Raw genomic sequence first — 24,894 nt, forward strand, 5'->3', positions numbered from 1 at the left:
TCCACGCACAGCTTGAAATGATGTATTTGATGATGATGTTTTCTTCACAAGGAGTGTTGATCCATGCAGAGGCTGGAAGAAATGGTTTTCCCTTGTTCCTGGTACTGTGTTGGCAGTTTCAAAACGTTTTTCCAAAAACTGTGTGCTTTCTTCTATTTCTTTTTCATCAACATAGAATGATGTTATTCCTTTTACATCTTCGGCAGCAAATTTGTACACATCTTCTGCACTTAAAATGTGACCACCTGTAGTTCTCTGGAGACTTGCTCTAGTAACAAGTCTCTTAATGGTACCACCTATTCCATCACATGCTTTTTCCCATGGTTTGTGGCAAAAAAATTCCACTCAGACGTTAAGCCATGGTCTTGATGATGGTGACAAAGGTTAATAAAGTTTTTATAGTTCTTGTACTGTGCCCCGGCTCCGTCACTAAAGTAAATTGCATGTGTGAGGTTCGGATTTTCAGTTAATATGTACTGTATGAATTTCTTCTGAAATGTAAAAAACGTGCAGATATCATGTTTTAGACAGTTACTAATGAAATACATTGACAATGATGTAAGTTCCGTATCTTTCTTCGTGTAAACAACAACAGGGTGTATTGTAACTTGGATATTGTGCCAATGGAAGCCTTGAGTAGCATCTTGCACAATGCAGGTGTAATTTTCACTGAAATCTACCAATATAAGACATTCATTAATTGCTAATTTGGTTTTCACTTCTTTCAGGTAAGCACTCTGAGACTTGGCAATGAAATGATGTTTTGTCAAAGTGTCCAGTTTATTAACTAGAGTATCAATGAATTCATCAATAGATTTAACTAATGTTTCAAGCATAGAACGATCTGTTTGGAGCCACTGCTTGAAAGTAACATCATCTCTTGTTTCTAATACCTCCAGCTGCATTAAATAGTCATGAAGGGGAGTTGTACCTGGACAGTTGGGGCACCGGTGAAGCATGCACTCTTCTGATTCTATATCACACACTATCTTCCAGAATAATTCCTGGTAGGGCACAGGAATGTGAATACTCTGCAGCATTAATTTTACATTTTGATGGTAGGTGCAGACACAAATGGAATGTATTCCCCGACTGGTGACTGTGACACATTCTTTAGGTCGGAGTTCGCAGAATTTAGAAAATCCAACCTTATCATGGGGATGTTTTTCTTTGAAGGCAAGAAACACATCTCTGAGGTTGTGGAGGATCAATCGTTTAACTTTCAATACCCTGTTCCCACTCTCCGTTCGTACAGATATGACATCTCTAGTGTTTGATGATATCCGACTAATATCATCATCATAGTAGTGAAGTTCAGTGTTCTTTACTACATTATGTGGGGGAGTATGTCCTTTCTTTTGACTAGGTTTGCCTAGAATCCCCTCATTTTATAATATTTTCCTTGCTTTTTTTGCTAAATACACAGTGGTATTGAAATAAGACACTGTGTCTTGGATACTCCATGATTCAGGGACAAGGGTTAATATTTGGACTTTCTCATCAACACTGCTGGCAGAAAACTTTGCGCGAAGTCTCTCCATCAGACTTTCACAATCCTTGCATTTTTTGTCTTCATCCACCTCATTCTTACAGGACTGGGGCCCTTCAGTACCAAAAGCGTTTGCTGCTAACCCTGTGAAACTGGCAGCAAGACGACTAGCCTTATGTGTTAAGTATGTGCCTCTTCTGTCCACTTTCCTTTTGGTAGCTTTCAGTGGTGAACAGTTAAGTAATTCACATGCTTTATTAAGTTTTTCTGAGACAGATTCATCTGGTTCGTAAGCGTCATCAGAATCAAAGTTGATTTCACTGTCCGATTTGCTGCTGTTTGCTATCACTACTTTCCTGCAAGATATACACAATTTTGTGCCAGGAACTAGTTCAATATCTGTAAATCTTCTGGAAAATGCCAGCGAAACAGATTTTAAACTTTTCACTACCCTTTTCTTATGCTTTTGAAAAGGATCAATGCATGTTCTCTGCCTGTCTTCATAAAGAGATAAATACTGCTTTAAATGGAAATCACAAATAAATTTCAAGTCAGAACATTTGGCTCTAAGTCTGTTAAGTTCCACATCACTTGCTTTCATATCACACACGGAAGTTACTTTCCTGTCTGGAACTTCCTCACATTCCTCATACTGCCTGCAAACCGAACACTGGTCACCTGGTTCGATTTGTAACATTGTTAGAGTAACTTCAAAATACCAAATAACAGTCACTCAGTAACAACTTTTCAACAGTACAACATGTGTATACCACAAGCTCTGAAGGCCAACTGAGTAGGAGCTGCCACTTTGACACAAGCAAGTTTCTGTTTGAACAGGCTCAAACACGTCCAAACCTGTTAGATAAAGCACAGAACATGTGCTTCTTAGGTGACTCATTCTTCACCAGACACAGTTTCTATAAGTTTCATACTGGACAAGTCATTTAAAAAGCATAACCTATTATTTAATAATGTAAAATAAATATATATATATATATATATATATATATATATATATATATATATAACTAATTGCCGAACGTCAGTCAGGCTCCTACTTGGACTCGATCTGCATTTGGATTTTCCTGTCTGTCTGTCTGTTTGTATGTCTGTCTGTATCACGCTACAGGGCGCAATTTTCGGTATTTTAATACGAAATTTTTAGGATAGGACTACGAGATACCCTAAACTTGCTGTATTGATTTTGGCGGTGATCAAAAGTAAAATTTCAAAATGGCGGCCATCCACTCTTTACGGCGCAATTTCCAATCTTTTAACACGAAATTTTGAGGTAAGGACCGTGAGACGCTCGAAATTTGCTTTATAGATTTTGGTAGTGAACAAAAGTAAAATTTCAAAATGGCGGCCAGATTTTCAAAATGGTGGCCATCCACGCTATAGGGCGGTTTTTGGGTTTTTGACTTGAAATTTTATGAATAGAAGCATGGGGCATATACAATTTACTGTGCGTACCATTAAAGTGGAGCAATGTCAACTTTCAAAATGGCGGTCAATTTTTAAAATGGCGGCCACTTACACTCCAGGGCGTAATTTTCAGTATTTTGACTTGAAATTCTGAGAATAGAAGCAAAAGACATAAAAAAAATTTAGTGTATCTAACAATCAAGTGATCCAATGTACAGTTTCAAAATGGCGGCCCTCCACTCTATACGGCGCAATTTTTGAAATTCACGTGAGGCACCTGGTCATTAGACCCACTAGTAATAGTAACGTGAGTATGTGTGATGGGGAGTGAGTGAGCGAGAATGTCATTGCAATTGACTTTCTTCAATATTTATTATATCCTTTCGTATTCATAAAGAATGTTTCAATATATTAATTTTTGCACGTTACGCGTTCATCTCAACCAAGCCAAATGTAACCAATGTAGTAAACATTCCAACAAAATGCAACATTTCTATAGTTAATAACATGTTAATGTTAAATGTTAATAACTTGCCATAAGTCGTGTCCCTGCATTATAATTTCTTACTGACAAACCACAAAAAACACACTTTTCATTTTTGCACTATTGAACATACATATTTAGGTGAATCTGAGGTAAAAATGTGGAGATTGTGTTTTCAGTGATTTAGCAGATATGATTTTTTACAAAAATCACATATAAATCATACAAATTGTGATTCAGAGTTTGTATCTGTTTTCTATGAACCACTTTTTCTGATTCAACAGTAGTTCTGAACAATAGAGAATATTAGCTTTACTTTGACACCAGAAACACTTCAATTGGCCGAAAAATAAGGGAGTTACAGAATTTTTAACATTACATGTCGATTTTTCCGCGGCAAAAGTCTCGGAAAATTCCAGATTTTCATTTACTTTTCCTGAGGTCCGTTTAGGAGATAAAAATCTGCAAATATTCCTGTGGTCATTTCTCATAGGTATCTACCCACAGACAAAATATGAAGAAAATCCATGATGTAAGGGCAACCATAAAATCTGATATTGGTTCATTTGACATGGAATGAGCCTGTAATGTCTAGAAACACAGAACAGAATATATTTTATGAATTCTTCTGTGGTTTACCCAGACTAGCTTGGATAGCTTCCAATGTAACGGTTTTCTCTGTCTGCTACTGAACCTTCGGGTTGCTTAGGCCATAAATAATCAGGGTGGAAAAAAATCATGATTTTTTTCAAAAAAATCATTTTTGTTGATTTTTTTTATTTAAATCGATTTTTTTGATTTAAATCAAATCTTTTTCTTCGTATGATACAAGTCGCGAACTGAAGAAAAAACATTAGGAATTAGTATTAAATGTTAATTATGTCATTTAAGTGAAAGTATTGGGTTTTAATTTTGAATTAAATCCCAATCGTTAACCTATTTCAATCCCAAACAATGTTTCTTAAGCATTAAGGAAAAAGTACAGCAATGTATATCAACATGACACTTTTCTTTTCACGAAAGTTACTGACATTTGGCAGGGGCATATTTTTAAACAATTGGAACTAGTTAGCGGCACGAAATACATATAAAGTACATAAATTTCGCCTAAAATTAACTAACTCACTCTATGACCTATGGAACCCGGAGGTTCAATGCCATGTTCACAAAAGTTCTCCTGACTTCTATCCTTAGTCAACTGAATCCAGTTTCTATTTTGTATTCTTATTTCTGCGAGATCCATCTTAATATTGCCCTCCCATGTGCGACTAGGTCTTCCTAATGGTCGTTTTCCGATTGGACTTCCAGTTAAAACTTTGAAAGCGTTCCTACTTTCTTCCATTCTCGCTACAGTCCTGTCCACCTGAACCTCCAAGATTTGGTGAATGGTATAAATTATGCAGTTTCTCATCATGAAGTTTTCGCCATTTCTCATTTCCGTTCCTTTTGGTTCCGAATATTCGTTTCAGGATTTTATTCTAAAATACTTTCAGTCTGTGTTCTTCCCTCAGCGTAAGCGACCATGTTTCACAACCATACAGCACAACAGGCATAATTATCGTTTTATATATTTTAAAGCTTCAAATTCCTCGACACAATTTGCGATGATAAGAGATTTTGAACTGAATAATAACACGAATTCCCTGCAGGAATTCCAAAATAAAAAAATCAAGATGATCAGTTCCAGAAGAAGAAACACTTGTGATTGTTAAAAATATGCTTTATGTGACGTGAAAAACAGTTCAAATGCGAGTTGTCCGTGCATTTAAGACATCTATACATAGCAGGCACGTTTTTATACTTTTCTGTTGGCTATTTTATTTCCTCTTACAATTTTTCCTGCACTGGCGCGGCAAATTTTCTGCGATCACATCGCAGATCGCGGCATGTTCTGCAATGGGGTCAAGTATCCACTTTATCAAAAGTATTATTCGATATTTTAACGCATCCAAAATTTGTCGTATTACGATCCCGAGGAACTTCTATGTATTTAGTACATAAATTTCGCCCAAAATTTTAAAATCTATTTTTTTTTTTTTTTTTTTGTTTCGGAGAGGGGATCGAACCCTCTAAATACGCCCCTATTATCTGGAAACAAACAAATAGACATGAACACAAAAGAGCTTTCATCTTAAATGTCCATCGTAATTTCCCCGTTGGAACAGAAATTTTAAAACCCTGTGTTACGAAGAGAAGAAAGCAGGGTTCACCCGTAACCCGTTCAAACGGGATTTTCCCTGATAGTTCCCACATGATACTCGTTTCATGCTGTGCTTACATACATTTGAGTCTCACTGTATTATGATTATTATTTTCCATAATCGGAATAACAGAAGAGAAACGGGATTTTACTTACTTTCACTTTAAATTAATTCATTTCGGAATTTGATTTAAATCAACGGTTTTTATTTAAAAAATCAAGTGATTTAAATCTTGATTAAAATCGTGATTTAAATCAGACTGATTTAAATCAATCCACCCTGTAAATAATTATTTTTAACTTTTACAAGGCTCGAACAAACAAGTATTCTATTGTAATTCACATACGTAAACATCTTCCTATATGAATTTCAGTTTTTAGGCTTATAGAATAACCTAACAATGGAGGATTTTAAGGTCTACATAAACTTTCTTTCAAACTATCTGAATCAAAAGATTCATTGAAACGATTCTCCTCTTGATCTTAAGCGAAAATAATATTTCTTGATTCGCTGGGTCTTCCTCAATTTTAACCTTTTGTTCATTACAATTAAGCTGGATCGCTAGTCACCTTTAGGGTAAAACTTTCTCACTAGATGGCAGAGCACATCGCGGCACATGCGATGTTGCCACATGAGTTACGGATAGAAAAGTGTTTAGACACGATTGCATTCTATACATGATTTACAACAAAGAGAAATGAGAGCTTTCATTTCCATTTTACTCAATACTGCCTGCTTTAAAATATGAATTAATTATATTCTTTGATCAAAAGTTTTTTTTTTTTTTTTTTCCTCATGAAACGTTATGCGTATATCTCAAACTAGATGTCTACAGTGCAGATTAAGAATGTCTATACTAATACAAAAATCATTACATAAATTTCATCTTTTGGACAAAACAGACTCTCAGTACGCTCAAAAATGGGGTTTTATAAGCGTAGTTGTAATCCTTGGTGTAAAACTTATCTCTACTTTAGAGATTTAATATATCATGGCTAAAATCCATTGTTTTCTGATCAAAGGGCAACTCAATTTGCATTTAGGGGAAAATTATATCATTTCTATGGTAATAGTTTCTTAGAAAACGGCAGTTAAACGTTATATATTTATTTATAATTAGATGCATCTACGGTGCAGATTAAGAATAAGTATACAAATACAAAACCATTACACAAATCCGATCTTTTCAACAAAACACACTTAGTTCCTTCAAGCGTGGTATTTTGTCAATTGTATTACCGTGCAGGTATTTTGTAAGTTGTGTTCCCCAGGGCATGTATTTTGTAAGTTCAATGTCTTAGTGTAATTTTACTTTAGATGGCATAATCATAAGGCCCTATCCCGGGGGGTCTAGCCGGGCCGGGCCCCCCTAAAATTTTCACGGTAGGCTTGCAAATGAACTATAATATGGTGATGAACTACAATATTGTTGGATCGAGCTCCCTCTAACTTCAGCCGGGACCCCTACAATTTTGGAGTGGCTACCGGGATGATAATCATTATGGCTAAAATTCCAGCGTTTTCTGGACCAAACATGGCTTCGCTAAATGAAAACTATCACCAACTTTTACTAGGTTTCTTACTTACATAGACAGGTTTGTTCCACAACCCAGGTGGAATGAGGAATCTGAGTTAGGGCTTCATGCAGAGTCGTTTTGACGTATGATTAGTATCATACTAAAGGCCTGACTACTGCAGGAAACATGTTAGTCGAACTGTTTAGTAATCACGCGTCAGAATGACTCTGTATAAGTTCCCGCAGCGAGTAAAACTACGGGATTAGCACGGGTGTTAGGGTGCCGAAGACGGTATTTAAAATTTTCTGGTTTAATATTCCAAGATTATAATCCGAATCTAAAAGGAGCAGTGATGATGATTATCGAAATGGTGGACTGAATGAAGTGGGAAAACACCGAGAAAATCCACACACACAATGAGTCCTAAAGAAAGTCTTCCTGGCGAAAAGTGGGATCGAACCAGCGATCTTGCGACAGAGGTGATCTATCTACCAAGCTCTTTACAGCTAATTTTATTAAAATCTACTAGCATATTTAACCTACTTTATTTCTCCAAGTGTTTTGCAAGTACTTGCTTTTGCACCTTGACTGCTGTACTTCATATATCACATGATCTTCAACTATAATAAGCTCAAGTTTGAATTCTGTAACTCTTGTTTATAGTGGCATATATTCAAAACAATTTCACGTTATCTTTTAGTACTGGTTCATACTTGATACTATACACACCTAAGATAATAACAGTTCCGAATAATAACACTTTTATCCAGAAACACCTGCAGGATTTTTCCAAGGTCGGGGAAGGAGCAAAAGCACGACACACATTGATGCGCATAACGCATAATGCAAAACAGTTATTATTGAGGCATATTGCATAACTTTGTGGACTACATTAAATAGGTCTATATTAAATATTCTAGTAGGTGTAACCAAATATAAATGTTTCTTCATGTGTGTTTCTGGGTAAAAGCGTTTCGAAAATGCAGGGTAAAGCGATTGCCCCCTTGCGTCCGCTGCGGACGTTCATGGCCTGATCGTTGGCAGAGCATACGGGTCTATTGCTTTACTCAATGGTGTCATTCACCTAGTTCGCCCGAACCGGTTATTAAAATTTCTCAGGTTCTTGGAACCGTTTGTTAGAATTGTATCTCCACTTCCATATCCGGTACTTACGGAAACAACAATTTTCTAGTGTTACAAGGTGTCAAAAAAGCGTTAAAAGTTAAAAATTGAACAGATTTTGCAGAAAGTTTGAAGTACCATTTCTTGAGAAAGAGGCTTCAATTTTGATATCAGGGAGTTCTCCTGGATACCCAAGACAGCAGTAAGATCAAAACGTATGCACTTTGGGCAATTATTTGGAATGGTGTGAAGGGTAATGGCGTCTTACACCATGCAAATTGCCTCCCATTTGGCATACTGGGCCAACCAGTGGTAAAAGTGGATCTGAAAAGGTGGTGGGACGGTAGGTAGCAGCATGACGCCACGCCGATTCCCTGCCTATCTATACCCATTATAGTTTTTTTTTCGGAACTGTGGGGCACCTTAATTTTTTTTCGAGGTGGGGGTACGACGTCCGCCCATTCTCCTTCACTTTTACCCCTGGGGCCAATAGGCTAATAAAATTTATTTGATACCCCTATTTGACTATATTCGACTATATTGGTATTCAAATATCACTTTCCTGTGGGGCCACCTTCAAATTAAACAATCACATTTGTCTTGGAAACGGTTTGCCAGGCGTGCAAAATTCAATTAAGAACGACGTGATATTTATAATTAAACTTGTGATGATCTATATTGTTGTGTTCTTCCCAGTCCCGTATTCCCGGGGGGTCTAGGAGGCCGGGCTCCCCCTAAATTCTTACTGCTTCCCTAAAATTTTCACGATAAACTTGCAAATGAACAATAATATGGTGATGAACTATAATATGGTTGGATCGGCCCCCCTAACTTCTACCTTTCCCCTGCATTTTTGGACTGACTACTGGCCTGGTTCTTCCCCTTCTGTAGCTACGTCCAAACAGCTCGAGCAGCGCCAGACAGGCTTGCCCTGTCGCGGTACTCCGAATCCTGTCGGCCTATGCTTATGCATCGCAGAATACGGTGTTCTAATACACCATCACTAGCCATGTGCTTAGTTTTCAGCAATTGGAATATCGATTATGGGGAAACATTTTAAGATATCCAACGAGAAAATAGACCGAAAAATTTAAAGAAGAAAAAAATGGTTAGCGGGAATGTGCGCGCAAAGTTGTGAACCAGGTGACTTTTATTCTCCGCTGTTTGCATACATCATCTCTAGCCGATTGTTTGTTTTTTGGTCACACTTCTCGCGAAATACCGTAAAATATGTCTGGAGTTTGGCAACTATTTTCAAACAATCACCATTAAAATCCGTTGAAAATTTTAAAAAATGGCTAGCGATGAAATATTGAAACACCGTCTTCCACAATGGATACCATCATGTCCATGGGTTTTCTCGGGGTACTCGTTTCCTCCCTTCTCATTCCATCAATTCTTCCATCACCATTCACTTGCCTTAATCATCGTCTTCCTTAGCGTAAAGTGTATAATTATCGGATGTTAAACTGAAATATTTCATTTTTTCCACAATGCACAGAGGCCGGCTTTGTTGGGAGTCGCGTTGGAGTTAGTCCCGCGTTTCGGAGACAAATGTCATTGTTTAATGTTTAGGTGGCCACACACAAAGTGACGTTTGAATGACAATACAGTTGGTTTCAAATAAATTTTATTAGCCTATTTATCCGGTGTGCCAAATAGGATGCAATTTGCAAGATGTAGGACGCCATTACCCTTCAACCCTTCCCCAATAAGTTCCCTTATCTTGCAAAATGTGTACGTTTTGACCTCACCATTCCGTCGAGTACTCAAGACAACACCCCAGTACCAAAAAATGAAATGTATATCTCAAAAAATGGTTTCTTCAAACTTTTTTTCAAAATCTGTTCAATTTTGAAATTTTAACGCCTATAATTCGAACAAGCGTGCGATCGAGGCTTTCTCCGGTTGCCTAATTGTTTCATATGTAAAAAGGAGTCGACTGAGCATAGTATCAATATGAAGTCAGAGTAACACCTCACGACCTTCCCTAGTAAGTGGAATTAATTACTATTTTCCACTATCGGGTTCAGGCAACTATTTGTGTATGTATGAAAGCTCAAAAACATACATAGATTATTTTCAAGAAGATATAATATTTTACCTAAGCAAATTAAGTTTCAGCAAAAATAAATAAATAAAGAAAGAAAGAAAGAAAGAAAGAAAATAAAAGAAGAAAAGGAAAGAACAGATATTAGGCTACATGTTTAACGTTCAAAATGATCGTGAAAATAAACTATCTTTGTATTACGTAGAAACAAACAGTTAAAAATTGAAAAGCGTTTTATGATCCCTTTCTCTTTGCTTCCTTTGACGCTTCGATCTTTTCTTAGTATTGGATTCTTCTTTATATGATTCCTTCCAATTCCCCATTTTCCACTTTTATTAACTATAATAGTTTTGTCACAATTCAGAGGTTTCGCCTCTGGACTTCAAACGCTAACAAGGAATTGCCCTACTATTGCGACTGCAATAGTACACATGTAAGTTTGGCAACGAAGCATTATGGCGTCCTGCGTAAGCATGAGATTCAGCCGCTAAAACTATTTCCGTAAACACAAAATAATATTTGGATAAAATGTAAAACATAACACGAAAAACGGTAATTTAATATCCAAATTTCGTAATGAGACAACTACTTTTAAAATAATTTATGCTTGTAAGTAAAAATTTCATAAAACTGAGCACAGGAGTAGCAAAATCTAACAGCAAGCGCCATCTTGTGTACTCATCTTAAAACTGATCAAGTTTTTCTCTTATATGTTACTTTTTTAGCTAAAAGAATACATAAGCACAGAAAATAGTATCTCATGTTATAGCTGACGTATAACTCTATTTTATAGTGTAATACTTATAATATGTGCCATTTCTTTACGCATTGGTTAAGGCAATGAACTAATGCTTATACTGACTTCCGGGTAGTGATCCACCTTAAGTTAGTTTTATACATGTGGATTAACACTACTTCTAAAATTCTATTTTTTAAATACTAATTTAAATTTGTATTTAACGCATTTCAAACCTCAATGTCATTAGCCAAAAAGACATATTACACAATACAATACAATAATAATATAAGCACAAATAACATAACATTTGGATATACCAACCTCTGCGACACTGTTAAAGACCGGCAAATCTAAATGGGTTGTTCCACCTTTTTTAGGAGTAACTCCGCCCACAACTTGTGTTCCATATTCGATGGCTTGTTGACAATGGAAAGTTCCTTGTTTACCGGTAAAACCTTGACACATTACTCTAGTAGCGTTCGTTAATTTCATGTTTTCCCGCGTGGCTTCATAACCAGAGTTGGCCCGCACATTTCTAAGAGTTTTTGCTGTAAAACAAAAAATTGTTGGTTTTAGAATACATAAATAGCAATTACATTTCCAAAATACAACAATCCAAAAATTTACAAGAATCAATGGTCATTATATGACATTATCTTGAGTCAGTACGACGATAATTGCTCTCAATGGTAAGGCAACTGAATAATGAAATGAACAGAATTTAAAGTTGGAAGCTGAAAGCGCTACGTAGGCTTTATTATTTATTTGCGTTCCAGGTTATGCCCTACACGCTACAGGAGACAGCTGATCAATGACAGTAAATGATCACAAAATAATTGATGGAATGAAAATGTTGGATGAAACGGGAGAACCTAGAGAAACTCATGGACATGTTGTTCTCCACCACAAACTCACATCACCCGGATCGAACCACGGACCCCTCGCACCAGAAATGAGCCCTCTCCCACTGAGCTATCGTGCTCTTCCCTCCAACAAGCTTTGTAATCAGCGAAGACATACCGTTACGGGCTATGAACCGTATACAGAGTTCGTAGAGTTTTTATTCAAATTTTCATTTCCACTCAGTTTTTCTTTCTACCAATTTCTTTTTTCACAATATTTCACCGCTGCACTGTATAATGTAGGACCGTTAATATTTCATTTCTAAATGCTCTCACAGAATATTAACAATGACACTAACTGAACAAGTCATCACCCATCATGTGGTTGATGAATATTTTGGATCTATAGAAAAATTATATTCCCTGAATTAGTTAGCTACAGAGGTTGGTGTTAGTCCTGTTAAAAAACCATCGTCAGTGAAGTCAAGTCGTAAGTTGTACATATTAAGAAGGTACAGCAAAATTGCCGCAGTTGTGGATGAATACACCAAATCAAACCTGACCGAAGTCTTCAAAGTAGAAATTCTATCTTCAGAAGAAAATGAACCAAAAGAAGCTTGTGCAATGTGCCGAGGATGTATATCAAACATCAATTCAGTTGTTGAATCGTGTGAATCCTACAACGAAAAGGATTCCAGTGTCTCTTTCAAAGATACAAATTTTACACCACATTCCATCTACAACAAAATACATGGTGGACAAAACAAGAATTGTAAGCTCTGCAAAAGGAGTGTTTAGAAGTATTGTGAGAATATGTTACGTATATTTTGGAGTAGCCAATTCCCTCTACTAAATAAAATATAAAATATGGAAAATCTGAAGGCTACCGATTTATCTTTCAGTAATTATTGTCAAATAAACTGTGGGAAATCTGAAGGGCACCGATTTCTTTTTAAACAATAACCACATATAACCGCGAAGGCTTTGGGAAAAAGTTGAATTTGAGTTTAACGTCCCGTTCAGCAATAAGGCTATATGAAACGTGGACTTACTGATTAACGTAGAATTAGAACCACTTGAGCTCCCGCTGGGAATCGAATCCGGGTCTCCCACGCCAAAGGCGCGTACGCTAACCACTGAGCCATGAAGGAGCTCCCTTTGGAAAAAGATCTACATACAGCCAAGACGAAAGTTGGAGTATAAAATAAAAGCAATGTCTTAAGGAGGTAGATAGTAACAATCCGGAAGTTACAGGGTTTGTACAGAATAGAATACAATGGCAAAACTATGTTTCTGTTGCGATGAATCCATTTTCTTTAAGCGGTATAGTTAGTAACAAGATTATTTAGTACTGTTTTTTTCTTCTTTATCATGCCAGGAGAACGATGAAAATAATGAATCAGAAACTTAGGTGAACATCAAAACAGGATTTACATGTAACTTTTACTATTTAGAGATAATGAAATTACTGTCCTTCGCATGTACAAATCAAATCCAATCAAATTCGTGTGGTGAAAAATCCACGTGAGTCATTTCCCTGCTCTATTTTTTTCTTTTAAAAATAAGAAAACAAACACCTTAGAAAAACAAGCAACGTTACTCACGTTCTTGTTTAAAGAAAGTAAAATAAGGTCTCCCATCTCATTACACATGCTTGTCCAGAATGTATGCGCTGACCTCCAAGCCAGCACCTAATGATCGACTGAATAATTCATTTTTTTTTATCTCTCTTTCTCTCTCTCTCTCTAGCAGTTTATGAAATAATTAAATTTAATGGTTAAAGATTTAGAAAACGTTCGTCAATATTGGAAAGAAATCACATCAGCTCGTGCATTACACCATTCCTCAAGGTATCTCGTCAAGCTCATTTCTTGTTGTAAGAATACGCAGTTAAAAGACTGAGTTATCGTATCTTTTTAACGAGATTTTTTTTTCTTTTCGGTCTTAAACATAGTTAGAAAAATAGATAAATTATCATGTCACATAGGTACTTTGTTGTGTTAAGTTTATGTACTCATAAATTCGGAAAAAGTTATGTTTGTTATTACTCTATTAAAAGGTTCTATTAATGTGTCATTCCTAGTAAATTGCAATAGAAACAAACTGGAATTCATTATTCCACAGGACATATGAGTAACTTTATTTAAAAAAAAAAAAAAATCTTAAACTTTATCACAAAACATTTACTTTTGTATAATAGTTCTTTAATAAAATCCCGTTTTCCAAGCAGTCATTTCTAATAAATACTGATTTAGTATCAACAGTAGTAAAACAGATTTACTTGTTAAAGTTTAGCGTTTCTTTGCAATAGCACGTTATTTTACATTTTAAGGAAGAATCCGAATCATCGTAACGCGTTCAATGCTTTCCCACCAGGAATCCAACTAGTTCCATATTTCATTCTTTACGTAATAGTACACGTAATAAAATCAAAAGTTTTATCTTTCTGTTGTGTTCATTTCCCTTTTTCGCCCACTTTTCTTGTCAAACCAAAGGAGAGGACGCGTGCCAGCCACTAGACGAGCGGAAGAGCTGAGTAAAGCAAGTATAAGGAAAATTAACCCTTCGTAACCTAACAGCTTACATGCTGCAAAATTTCCATTTTTGAAAAGATCTTGTGTGGACCCCATAAATCTGCACAAACTAATTAATCGTGACGATGGGCACGACGGCTGTGATAGAGCACTCACTTCTGGTGCAAGGGGCCCCGGTTTGGTTCCACGCCAAAGGAATTTGTAGTAAATGATGTCGCTGGATCTTCTCGGAGTTCTCCCATTCCTTCCCACCATCTCATTCTATCAATTCCTTTAATAATCATTCGCTTTCATCAATCATTTGTCTCCTCTAGCCTAAAGGATATAAGAGTAGTACATAAAATTGGAAGATTTTCTTTATTTTTTCAGCAGAGTATCTATCTTCAGCCTGTCCAACTTCCATCACAAGCCAAAATTTGGTTAACTGCTTCTCTACACTAAAAATACATAATTTTATAATAAATGATTCCACGTCAATTCAACCGGTCATGATACCCAGTCAGCGATCTTCATGATATTTTGGCGAGTTTTTTCTGTTTACTAGTAAGGGGATATGGCATAACTTTTGATATTTTAGTTACAGTGTTTCCAAGCGATAGCCCGCTAATGTTTCTCAGCTATCTATAACAGCAGTGACTAATGCTAAGTGCACAGTGAAATACAGAAAATGGATGAAGATATTTACAGCCATGATTTTTTTTTATCATATACAGTATACTTTGTAGCATTGTATTAACTGTTTTCTGTGTTACGTAATTTAGTTATGGAAATATAAAAATGCTAAAATATTTAAGTTAGTTGAAATACGACTAATCTTTATTAGAGAAAAAAATGCTTTGCAGAAATGAGGGGTCGCTATAAAAATGTGTTTTATTAATAAAAGATAAATCATAAGTCTTTGCACAGCCTTTTATACGGAAATCTACGAGGAAAAAATGAAATCTCTTTCTGGATGATGATAAAGTGAGAGCTCCAAATATTATGGTACATAGCGACAACGGCCGCCATACTGAAATGCGCAGCTTAATCGACTTCAAAAACCGTTGTCATTATCTATTACCGTTTTTGACCCACGTGATCAATGCTGAAACTAGAAATGGTTGATTCTTACAATTTCCATTTTGAATCGAGGGTTAATAGAGACGGAATCTACTTTTGGACGCTGAATCAATTCAAAAAACTGCTTCTCGATATCTCTTACTGTTTTTGTTATGATACATATCGATGGACATAGCCGATCTATAAAACTTAAAACACTTACGCATAGTAGCCCTCCCTGATCGTTTAATGGCTAACGCGTGTATCTTTGCTGCACGTGGTCCCAAGTTTGAATCTCAGTGGAAGAGCACGAAAAATTCAATTTCACAACCATTCACTTTCATCAACCATCAGTTTCCTTCAACCTAAAGGGCATAACCGTGGATGTTAAAACTAAAAACTCCCCAAAATAAAACATTTATAACTGACTTTACTGATCTCCACGTTTCGAGGTCTGCGCCGATACAGATATCTGCGGATATATCACATCATTACACTCTTTGCGGATATATTTTTAGTTCCTGTGTGGATGATACATATTCGTGAAAAGACAAGAATTTCGGTGATCGTTCTAAATACTATTAATTATTTACATATTGTAAGAAAGCATAAAGCTTTACCCTTTCGGGACAAATAACCTAGAACAAAATTGAGTTTCGTTGATTATTTTCCATTTTCTCTGCTTTTTAACTATAATCAATATGAAGTACTAATCTGGTTTTATGGAAGTTGTGTGTGGTGGTTTATTCTTCATTTTGGAGGATATTTTTTCTCTATTTTTGAAATTTGATCTGATCAAAGACACTGTATCAATTAGGAAATACAAAGGAAAAAAAGGATTTACTGTAAAATTAATTTACAGATGACATTACCAGGTTGACAATTTGTCATAAATCTGCATTTCATTTGCATGAAGTTTATTTAACATAGCTATTTCTCTTACAATGGGGAGAGAGAGCACTGAATGTCTAGCTTGAGTTTTATTGATATTATATCACAGGATTCACGAAACTATAAAGGTGGTATTTACAACTGTAATTCTAGGAACTATTTTTGAATGCGTAATTGTCATAGAAAGAACAAGTTTCATATAACGTAAAATTACCTTGTTAAAGTTAGAAGGTACAGCAACTTACACACAAGATTCGGTTTTCTTCCAAAAAAGTTTGTTTTAAAAGAATATAACACAGAACAACTATAATGTGGTCTTAAAACCAATATAAAATCCACTAAGTACCTAGTTTGGGTAAATAAATGTCCCAAGGCCCAGGCAGTCAAGGAAAGGATTTTCACAAAGTTCCAGGCAAGATGAGTGGAAGTGGATTAGTATTCTCAGTGTTCCAGGCAAGCAAAGAGATGATAGAGTCCCGCAAAGCTCCAAACAAGCTAGGCTGGAAGAAAAACCACGAAGCTCCACGCAAGCTCAGTGGGCAGGAGGCCTCAAAGCTCCAGGCAAGCTGAGAGAGGGTAGCGACGCACTGACCAGTCGAAACAGATATCGATTGAGGCGATGCATGGAGTTCTATACCCTCTTCTGAGTGGCGGTTGCGCTGGTGTTCAAGTGGTGGCGAGGATTCCTGTCGTCTGCTTCTTGTAGTAACTTATAGTAGAAAAGCACGTGGTTTTGTACACAAATAGAAAGCATATGCTGATGTTTACAAATACAAACACGTGTAGTATGTTAAATATTATTTATTTGCGGATGAAGATATTTTTTTAAATATCCGCGCACACTTTAATCAATGTTCATTATAGTAGTCAAATACTTAACTTCTAAATATTTAGGAAAGCTGCTTGGCTATTCTTCATTAGCAGATCAAGGCTTCAGTATTGCAGTCAAGCAACATATTAATTACATCATATGTTTTACTAGAGGCCTTGGCCTGCTGATGAAGGATAGTCGAATGGGTTTTCGAAATATTTGGCAGCTATTAAGTATTTCACTACTATAATAAAGTTAAATTTATTAAATATTTTCTGGGCTTTGTAACTGAAAATGTTTACTTGTTTTCATAACCAGTTGAATTGCTCCTTCTTCGCATGAATGTTTGGAAAATGTTTGAATTCCTTTCTCACTTAGGATACAGGATATGTATTTCAATAAAAGTATAATAGTAAAAATCCATAACATATTCTACTTTCAGCAGACAATTTTAAAACACCCTACCTTTCACCCTAAAATACGTCTTTATCAAATTCGTTTGATTTAAAAATTCGAGCTTACAGTGGATACTATGTTCCAAGTCACTTCAAGCAAGCCCAGTTTCCCCGACCCCGAAAAGGATTAATTTTATACTAAAGCTTGGCCATCTTGGACACTATATATTTCATCTTTTCCGCAACCACATCGATAGTTCTGACATTGGATTTAAACGTATTGGGAGCGTTATTATTTAAGCGTCTCCGAAAACTATGAATTACACACTAATGTTGTTCAATGTCACCCCTTAGATAGTTCCTGAAATGAAACTGTCTTTAATGTACAGTCTTTCAGGAAAGAAAATTTACACCTGTTTCATAAGTCTGGCATTCCTGCGCTCCAGCCATGGAGAATATGAGAATTAAATCAATCAAATGTTTACTGAGGGGCAAGAAGAAAAGTCTAATCTGAATAACACATTGCAGAGGGGCACAAGCTGTGAATACGAATAGTGCATAGTGTAAATAAAGGACGACACCGAAAGAGAAAGCCAGAAACAGCAGCTGCTAAACGGAGAAAAAAAGAGAAAAAATTGTCTAAGTGCGAACATAAAATACAAATATAAGCATATACGCCGACAACTAAACGTTTACCAAGCAATGATCTTGGTGTAGTGGTTAAGGTGCTGCCTTACAAATGCAAAGGACGTCAGTTCGAATCCCCTGCAAGAAGATTTTTTAAAAATTTTTGTTAATAATGCATACAGCTCATGACACATAGTAAGAGGTCGTATTTAGTCTTTCGTAGCAATTATTATTGGTAAAGTTTAGTACTGATAATACCTTTTGTCTCTACGTATTGCTTTTATTCTTGTCTTCATTTCGAAAGAGAATATCCGAACAAATGCCACCAAAATTCTTATTATTTTGAATGTAAACGCCATTTGCAATTAGTAAAGAATAAAAATTGAACGTTCCGACGGAGCTGCGGAGAAACGGACGTACGATTTCTACATTGAGTACTGGGAGGCTTGTATTGAGGTTAGGCTGGTCAATACGTTTTGCAAAGAGGCCCGATTTAGCTGTGATGCAGCACGGGTGCGAGGCACTTTTGCCGATCAACACCCTCTGAGACAAAACCACTTTCAGTTCGAAAGTTTCTGTGTGTGTGTGTGTGTTTATATATATATATATATATATATATATATATATATATATATAACGCTTTTTGTGAATGCCATAACCAGCGTAATTTTCAGCGGATTGAGACCAAACTTGGCACAACCATTAATTGCTGAAATATCTTGAATGAGTTCGTTAGCCAGAATAATCAGATAAAAATGTTCAAAATGGCGGCCCTTCAAAGTCTTAAAAAGTTCCAAAGGAACCAAATTTCGCTCATAAATGGATGAAAGGTCTGACCAGGTAATGGGTATTCACAATGTTTGAGTGACTTTTTCTCTTTTACTGAAATATTTGTGTGCAGGGACTTATCCTATCCTCTTTTATTGAAATATTGGACACGATTAATCACATAAAGAGGGTTCGCGACAATTCACTACGATGGGGTTTTTTTTTTTTTTTCAGTGGAGGATATTTTCTTATCGGAACTAGACGATTGTTAGTGATAATATGAAGTTACACATTGAAAGTGAAGTAACTTGTGAAATGTATTATTTGAAAGAATAATATAATAAATGTGCTTTCCTCTAACACAGATAACTGTAAATCATGTATTCCGAGTTCGGGAGCGTGTATGGCGAGGAGTGTTATTTGATTTGCTTTTCAGTAACACATTCCATTGCAAATAGTGGTAGGCAACATTACTGGTAAGTAAAATAATAATAATATATTACGAAAAGGTGTTGTTTGTGGCAACGCAATATCTTCCTCAATTCTTCATCAAACGTAATGATTGAAACGGCATATCTCCCTTACAAACAAAATATTAATAATTTAAATATTTATATTTATATATAATTTTAATAACAATACTCTCTCACAAATGGATAAAAGATCAAGCCAAGATAGATTCGAACTCATGTGGCCGGCGCGAAAAGCCAGTGCTTTGTCCACTCACTCACTGTGTCGTTAGGGATTACAACCACCGCATCAACAGCTATCACATCCGTGGGTTGTATACTATGATCACGTGTTCCTTCTTTGCTGGAAGTTGACAATGTTCTTACATGTAGTCGTTAAAGCTACATGCTATGTAATGCATGAGGTATTTAGATCTACATGCTCTCCATATAATGTAATAAAAGTGTCATGCTGGGTATAAGAAACATAACATTGCTTGGACAAAACCGAAACTATTGGCATCAGAAGAAATATTTATCTACGAGCCATTCGGAGTAATATAATTCAGAATAGTTACTGTTTAGTTCACTAAACGAAGGAAGGGGTATAGAAAGCAAACATGTCGTGTCAACGAGATCGACTAGAGGTGAGAGTGGCGGAAGCAAATGTGTAGTAATACAACAACTTGGGTTAAATTGATAATTCGTTCTGTATCCTATAATAGATCGTATCACAACTTAACGGGAGAGCAGAGAAACACCTACTAAGCATATCATATAGAAAGCTTTAGTAACCCGATCATATAGACACAAATGGATGTAACTGTGAGTACTACAACTTGGGTTTAACGAAAGCCGTTTAGACATTCAGTGGTTTTGCAGGGTTGTATATTCACTAAAAGATAAGACAATACAATTCTTCATACCTCAGTTTCCAGTAGCTAGATACATGCAATTTCTGGTTAGATAATGAAACTCCTGTCGGATTTTAATACATGACGTATTGGAGGATACAAAATGCTTTGCATTACTTGTTTGTTTGTAGACATCTATTAGTTTAGTGTTCTGAAAGGCTGTGTGTAAGTAGGGATGACCAATTCCGGAATTCGCAAAATTAAGTAAGTTGAAAAAAAAAACGGTTTTGGAAAACTTCCGCAATACGGAAAAAATCCGGAATTTAGAAATTTCTTATTTCGTAAACATTCCGGAATTTTTCGTATTTCAGATTTTTCCGAGTTTCATAATTTTCCGAAATCCGGAAAGTGAAATTTCCTTTCCGAAAAATGAATTTCTTTCGGTTAATATGTATCGTGGCGGACATAAATCTAACCAGGTAATGGCGACTACTTTGAAACAAATGCAGAGTATGAGAATTAAATCCGTCATATCGGTAGTTTCGTGTGGAGATGAAAAACTTGTGAGCCAAAGGCTTACGAATAACTCAAGTTTTAATATAAACTTTGCAGAAGATTATTCACTCATATCATCATAAAAGAAATACGAAAGACGTTTTGAATCGAAGAAATATAACATAGAACTTTGCAAGCGGAGGCAAAGAAACCTAACGTAACCAGACTAAAGACGAATCGTTTACCGCGTAGTGATCGCAGTTCAGTGATCAAGGCGCTTGACCAGTAATCTGGAGGTTATGGTTCGAATCCACGTCGGGCATTTTTTTTTTTAACTTTAGGATTTTTGATGACGATTGATCGGCGATGATATACGTTTTATTTTATTACATTCAAATATTTGAATATTGGGATGTTTCAATACTTGAACTATCAAATCTTCAGAAATAATAGTAGTAATCATAATAATAATTATTATCTCGTAGAAGATTAAAAGCTAGGAGGTAATTATCGCTCAGGTCATGTAAAATGTTAATTCTCATGTTATTTTGCTTGTTTTAGAAACGAGATGAGAAATTCCTCTTCTCGTGGGCAACATTAAACAGAACCGAAATATTCTTTCCAAATGTCACGTTTCCGCTTGTTTCAGCTGATCCTGACACTTCCCTCCACTCCCGACAATCTTGTAACTTTTGCCTAACAATAGGGGCGATTTTATAGATTTTAATACATCACAGGGAATCGATCCGCGACTCTAAGACTGTTGCGTTAAGTAAGAATCAAGAAACACTCGTCTATGTAGCAAATTGCATACGTTTAGGATTCCAATATTTCATTAACGATGAAACACTGATTTCGGTCATGATAAAATACTATAGTCCAGACAATTCAAATTTAAATTAAAAAAGACTTACAAACACGCAAGAACATGAAGGAGAAAGTGGTCTTAAGAGTAATTGAATCCTTAACCTGAAGCCTCAGACCACGCTTTTTTTCTGATTCACCGAAAACTTATCTCCGTAACTTATCTCTATTATATTCGGTTATTCTCGTTTATTATTTCGAGTAACCTTGAACGACAGGGACACGAACACAGATATATCGAGGACATTTAATATTTCAAAGGCTCTCCCACCGGAAATCGAAACTGAGACCCCGCCTACTAAACTATCTGATGGGTGGGGTAAATGGTTCGTTCCCAAGGCAAGTAAGCTTGAGACGGACAACAACGTGCTCGTGGGTTTTCTCGGGACAGTCCCACTTTCTCATTTCACCAATTCGTACATCATAATTCACTTGGTTTAATCACAGTCTTCCTCAACCTAACAGCCGTTAATCGTGGGACATTAAACGTAAAGATTACATTTTCAAGCTGTTAACCCAAACCAATCCGAGCCGGAAAAACAGTTGTATTTTCTATTGTTCATTAACGTATTTCCGCAAAAAATATATAGAGAAAAAACATGGGGAATCGTAATTCCATTCAAAAGTGTAACAGCAGACTCATAATACCTTAACCTAAAGGAAACCATTACATATAGTTTGGAACATTTCCAAAATATATACGGATATTCTGAAGAGTGGCAATATAGTGTCTGTTTTCAAACAAAACTGAACCAAATTACGGTTTGTTTTCTGAAATAAACGGACACATTCTGTTTCAAACTTAAACGGAATCCAAACCAGTTAACCGAGTCGTGGGTCAATGAAAACTTGATCCACCACCCATCATGATCCACTCTGACCCACCACCCACCATGAACCACCAAAACACATAGTCAACTCTGACACATGATCCACGGCCTCTTCTCTACCGACTATAGAGTTTACACTTATAATAAAACCAGGCTGTGAAATTCTAACTAATCGGAGTTTGAATTTCTATGGTCAATCGCTCAAGCACCGCTCTGTTACAATAACGATGGATCTGACCTTTACGATATAAAATAGTAAAGTGTTCGTCATGGGTAATGGGAATTTCAATTATCATGGTCTTGTTGAATTATCGATACTTTTCAGTGGAAAAAACGGATGAAATTTTTGAAGTCCCAAATTAAGGTAAGTAGACCAACGTACAGAAGCTTACATTACAAATTTTATGTCTATTTTTCTCACAACTTAATGGGTTGATTGCCATGTGCTCTAAGCGCTTCATATAATAAACAAGCTTCAGCAATTATTATAGTAGAAAGCGCATGGTAAGCATATATGGATATATGATACGAAGCACTGTATTGTTCGTTTCTTAACTACGAATAATATCGATCGTTTTCGATTATTTTTACAAACTAATTCACTGTCAATTTACTATACGTAAAAAGAGCCGCCCCTCACCACAAAGCAGAAGTTTTAAAAATGCTAGAAGACGTTCTGTTCATTTTCAATAGAGTTAATATACTGAATTTCAGCTCCATAAGTTGAACGGCTTGTGAGATACTTATTTATTTATTTTTTTCGCAAAAATTCGTATCTCTACAATCCCTTAGGAATTTATTATAATAAAAACAAATATCATAACATCCCAGTTTGGGTCAAGGCCTAACTACATATCCAACTTCATTTCATTTGACTGCCATTTGGCGTGATGATTAGCCACACACATAGTTACATTCAATTTTTTATATAATAATTTATATATTACAGTGATTCAAACATGTATTTTTTCCAGTAGTTAGCTAATCTAAAAACTCACATGCTGTGTGTCTAGAAAGCAAGGTAGTAGTACAAGTCCTATTCCTCTTATTACAATTACAAATATCAATATCCAAAAATGCCTCAAGTTTTATTTTTTCACTTAGAGATACTCATGTTAGGCAAATAAACAGAAACAAATGAGAAAGGGAAATGGAGGCCTTGAAGACCAGCGTTAAGAAGCATATTTTTAAATCACGCTCGCGCCTACTCATAGGAGCTAAATACGCGGTTCTGGTTAGTTGGAGTTATGTTTCTTGCCACGTACCATGAATATAGCAAAAATCAAATGGCTGTTACTGGTGGTCTTCGAGGGCGAGCGTACTAGCGCAATGAGCTAGTAATTATAATTGCTTTTGGTGTGGGTTCAAACCCGGGCCAAGGATTTTTCAATTTTTATAAAAAATAACACTCAAAAAAGTGATTTACTTACCTTACGTGTGCAGTTTTGCTATACGATTCCACTGTAAAAGTAGTAGTAGTAGTAGTAGGAATGGGATAGAGGCCCCGCGAGGCTAGTTTTGTTCCACCTTGACTGCCATGATATAAATTTAACCTCAACTGCTTCTTCAATGTTCTTCTTCAATTCCAACAAAGTGACAATTTTCTTCTATTGCTACTATAATACACAATACATACACCAGAAGGTTTGGGCAATCGCAAACTGCAAACAATCAGAAACGCGTTTTAGTTTCTATGGCTAGGGTCGAGGGTGAAGAAAAATATGCTGTTCAGAAGATGCTGTCTACAATGCAGTGGGCAGAGTTGGTCGGTGGGTCGCAGTGGGCCACGGTGGGTGGTGGGTCGCAGTGTGTCATGGTGGGTGGTGGATCGCAGTGTGTCATGGTGGGTCGTGGGTAAGTCGATCGCGGGTCACAGTGGGTCGTGGGTCGTTTATATTGACCCACTATTCGGTTAACTGGTTTGGGTTCGGTTTAAGGTTGAAACAGAATGTGCCCGTTTATTTAAAAAAAAAACGTAATTTGGTTGTGTTGTTTGAAAACTGACGCTATATTGCCACTTTTCAGAATATCCGTATATATTTTGGAAAAGTTCCAAACAATATGTAATGGCTTCATTTAGGTTAAGGTATTATGAGTCTGCTGTTTCACTTTTGAATGGAAATACGATTCCCTACAAAACTTAAAACTGTATATTTCCATACCTGTAAAATACCAAAAAAAAAAAAAAAAAAAAAAAAAAAAAAAAAAAAAAAAAAAAAAAAAAAAATAATAATAATAATAATAATAATAATAATAATAATAATAATAATAATAATAATAATAATTACAAAAATACCAAAAAAAACTTTTTATTTTTAACCATATCATGTATGTGCTAAGATGATTCCATTAAAAAAGTTTCAAAACTTTTCAGTTGAAACTTATGAGCAATGACAATTTGTAAAAAACCCAAAAATTTGTTTGTATGCCCATTAATGTTTGATAGTGTAGCCTTTTGCAAGGTTACTT

At 35.9% G+C, this 24,894-nt stretch overlaps 1 protein-coding gene across 2 annotated transcripts in view; it reads right to left on the bottom strand.

The window, feature by feature from the left end:
• The window catches only part of Scsalpha1 (Succinyl-coenzyme A synthetase alpha subunit 1), a 74,551-nt gene that overhangs the window by 27,662 nt on the left and 21,995 nt on the right, over positions 1–24,894 (bottom strand). For both annotated transcript variants that reach the window (XM_081767759.1, XM_081767756.1), the window contains exon 2: positions 11,349–11,575. In XM_081767759.1, the coding sequence (XP_081623885.1) occupies positions 11,349–11,519 (171 nt within the window). In that variant the 5' untranslated portion in view covers positions 11,520–11,575. The remainder of the gene's footprint in view (positions 1–11,348; positions 11,576–24,894) is intronic.

Source organism: Thermobia domestica, chromosome 1 (assembly GCF_964235325.1).
Source record: "Thermobia domestica chromosome 1, izTheDome1.hap1.1, whole genome shotgun sequence".
Lineage (NCBI taxonomy): Eukaryota > Metazoa > Arthropoda > Insecta > Zygentoma > Lepismatidae > Thermobia > Thermobia domestica.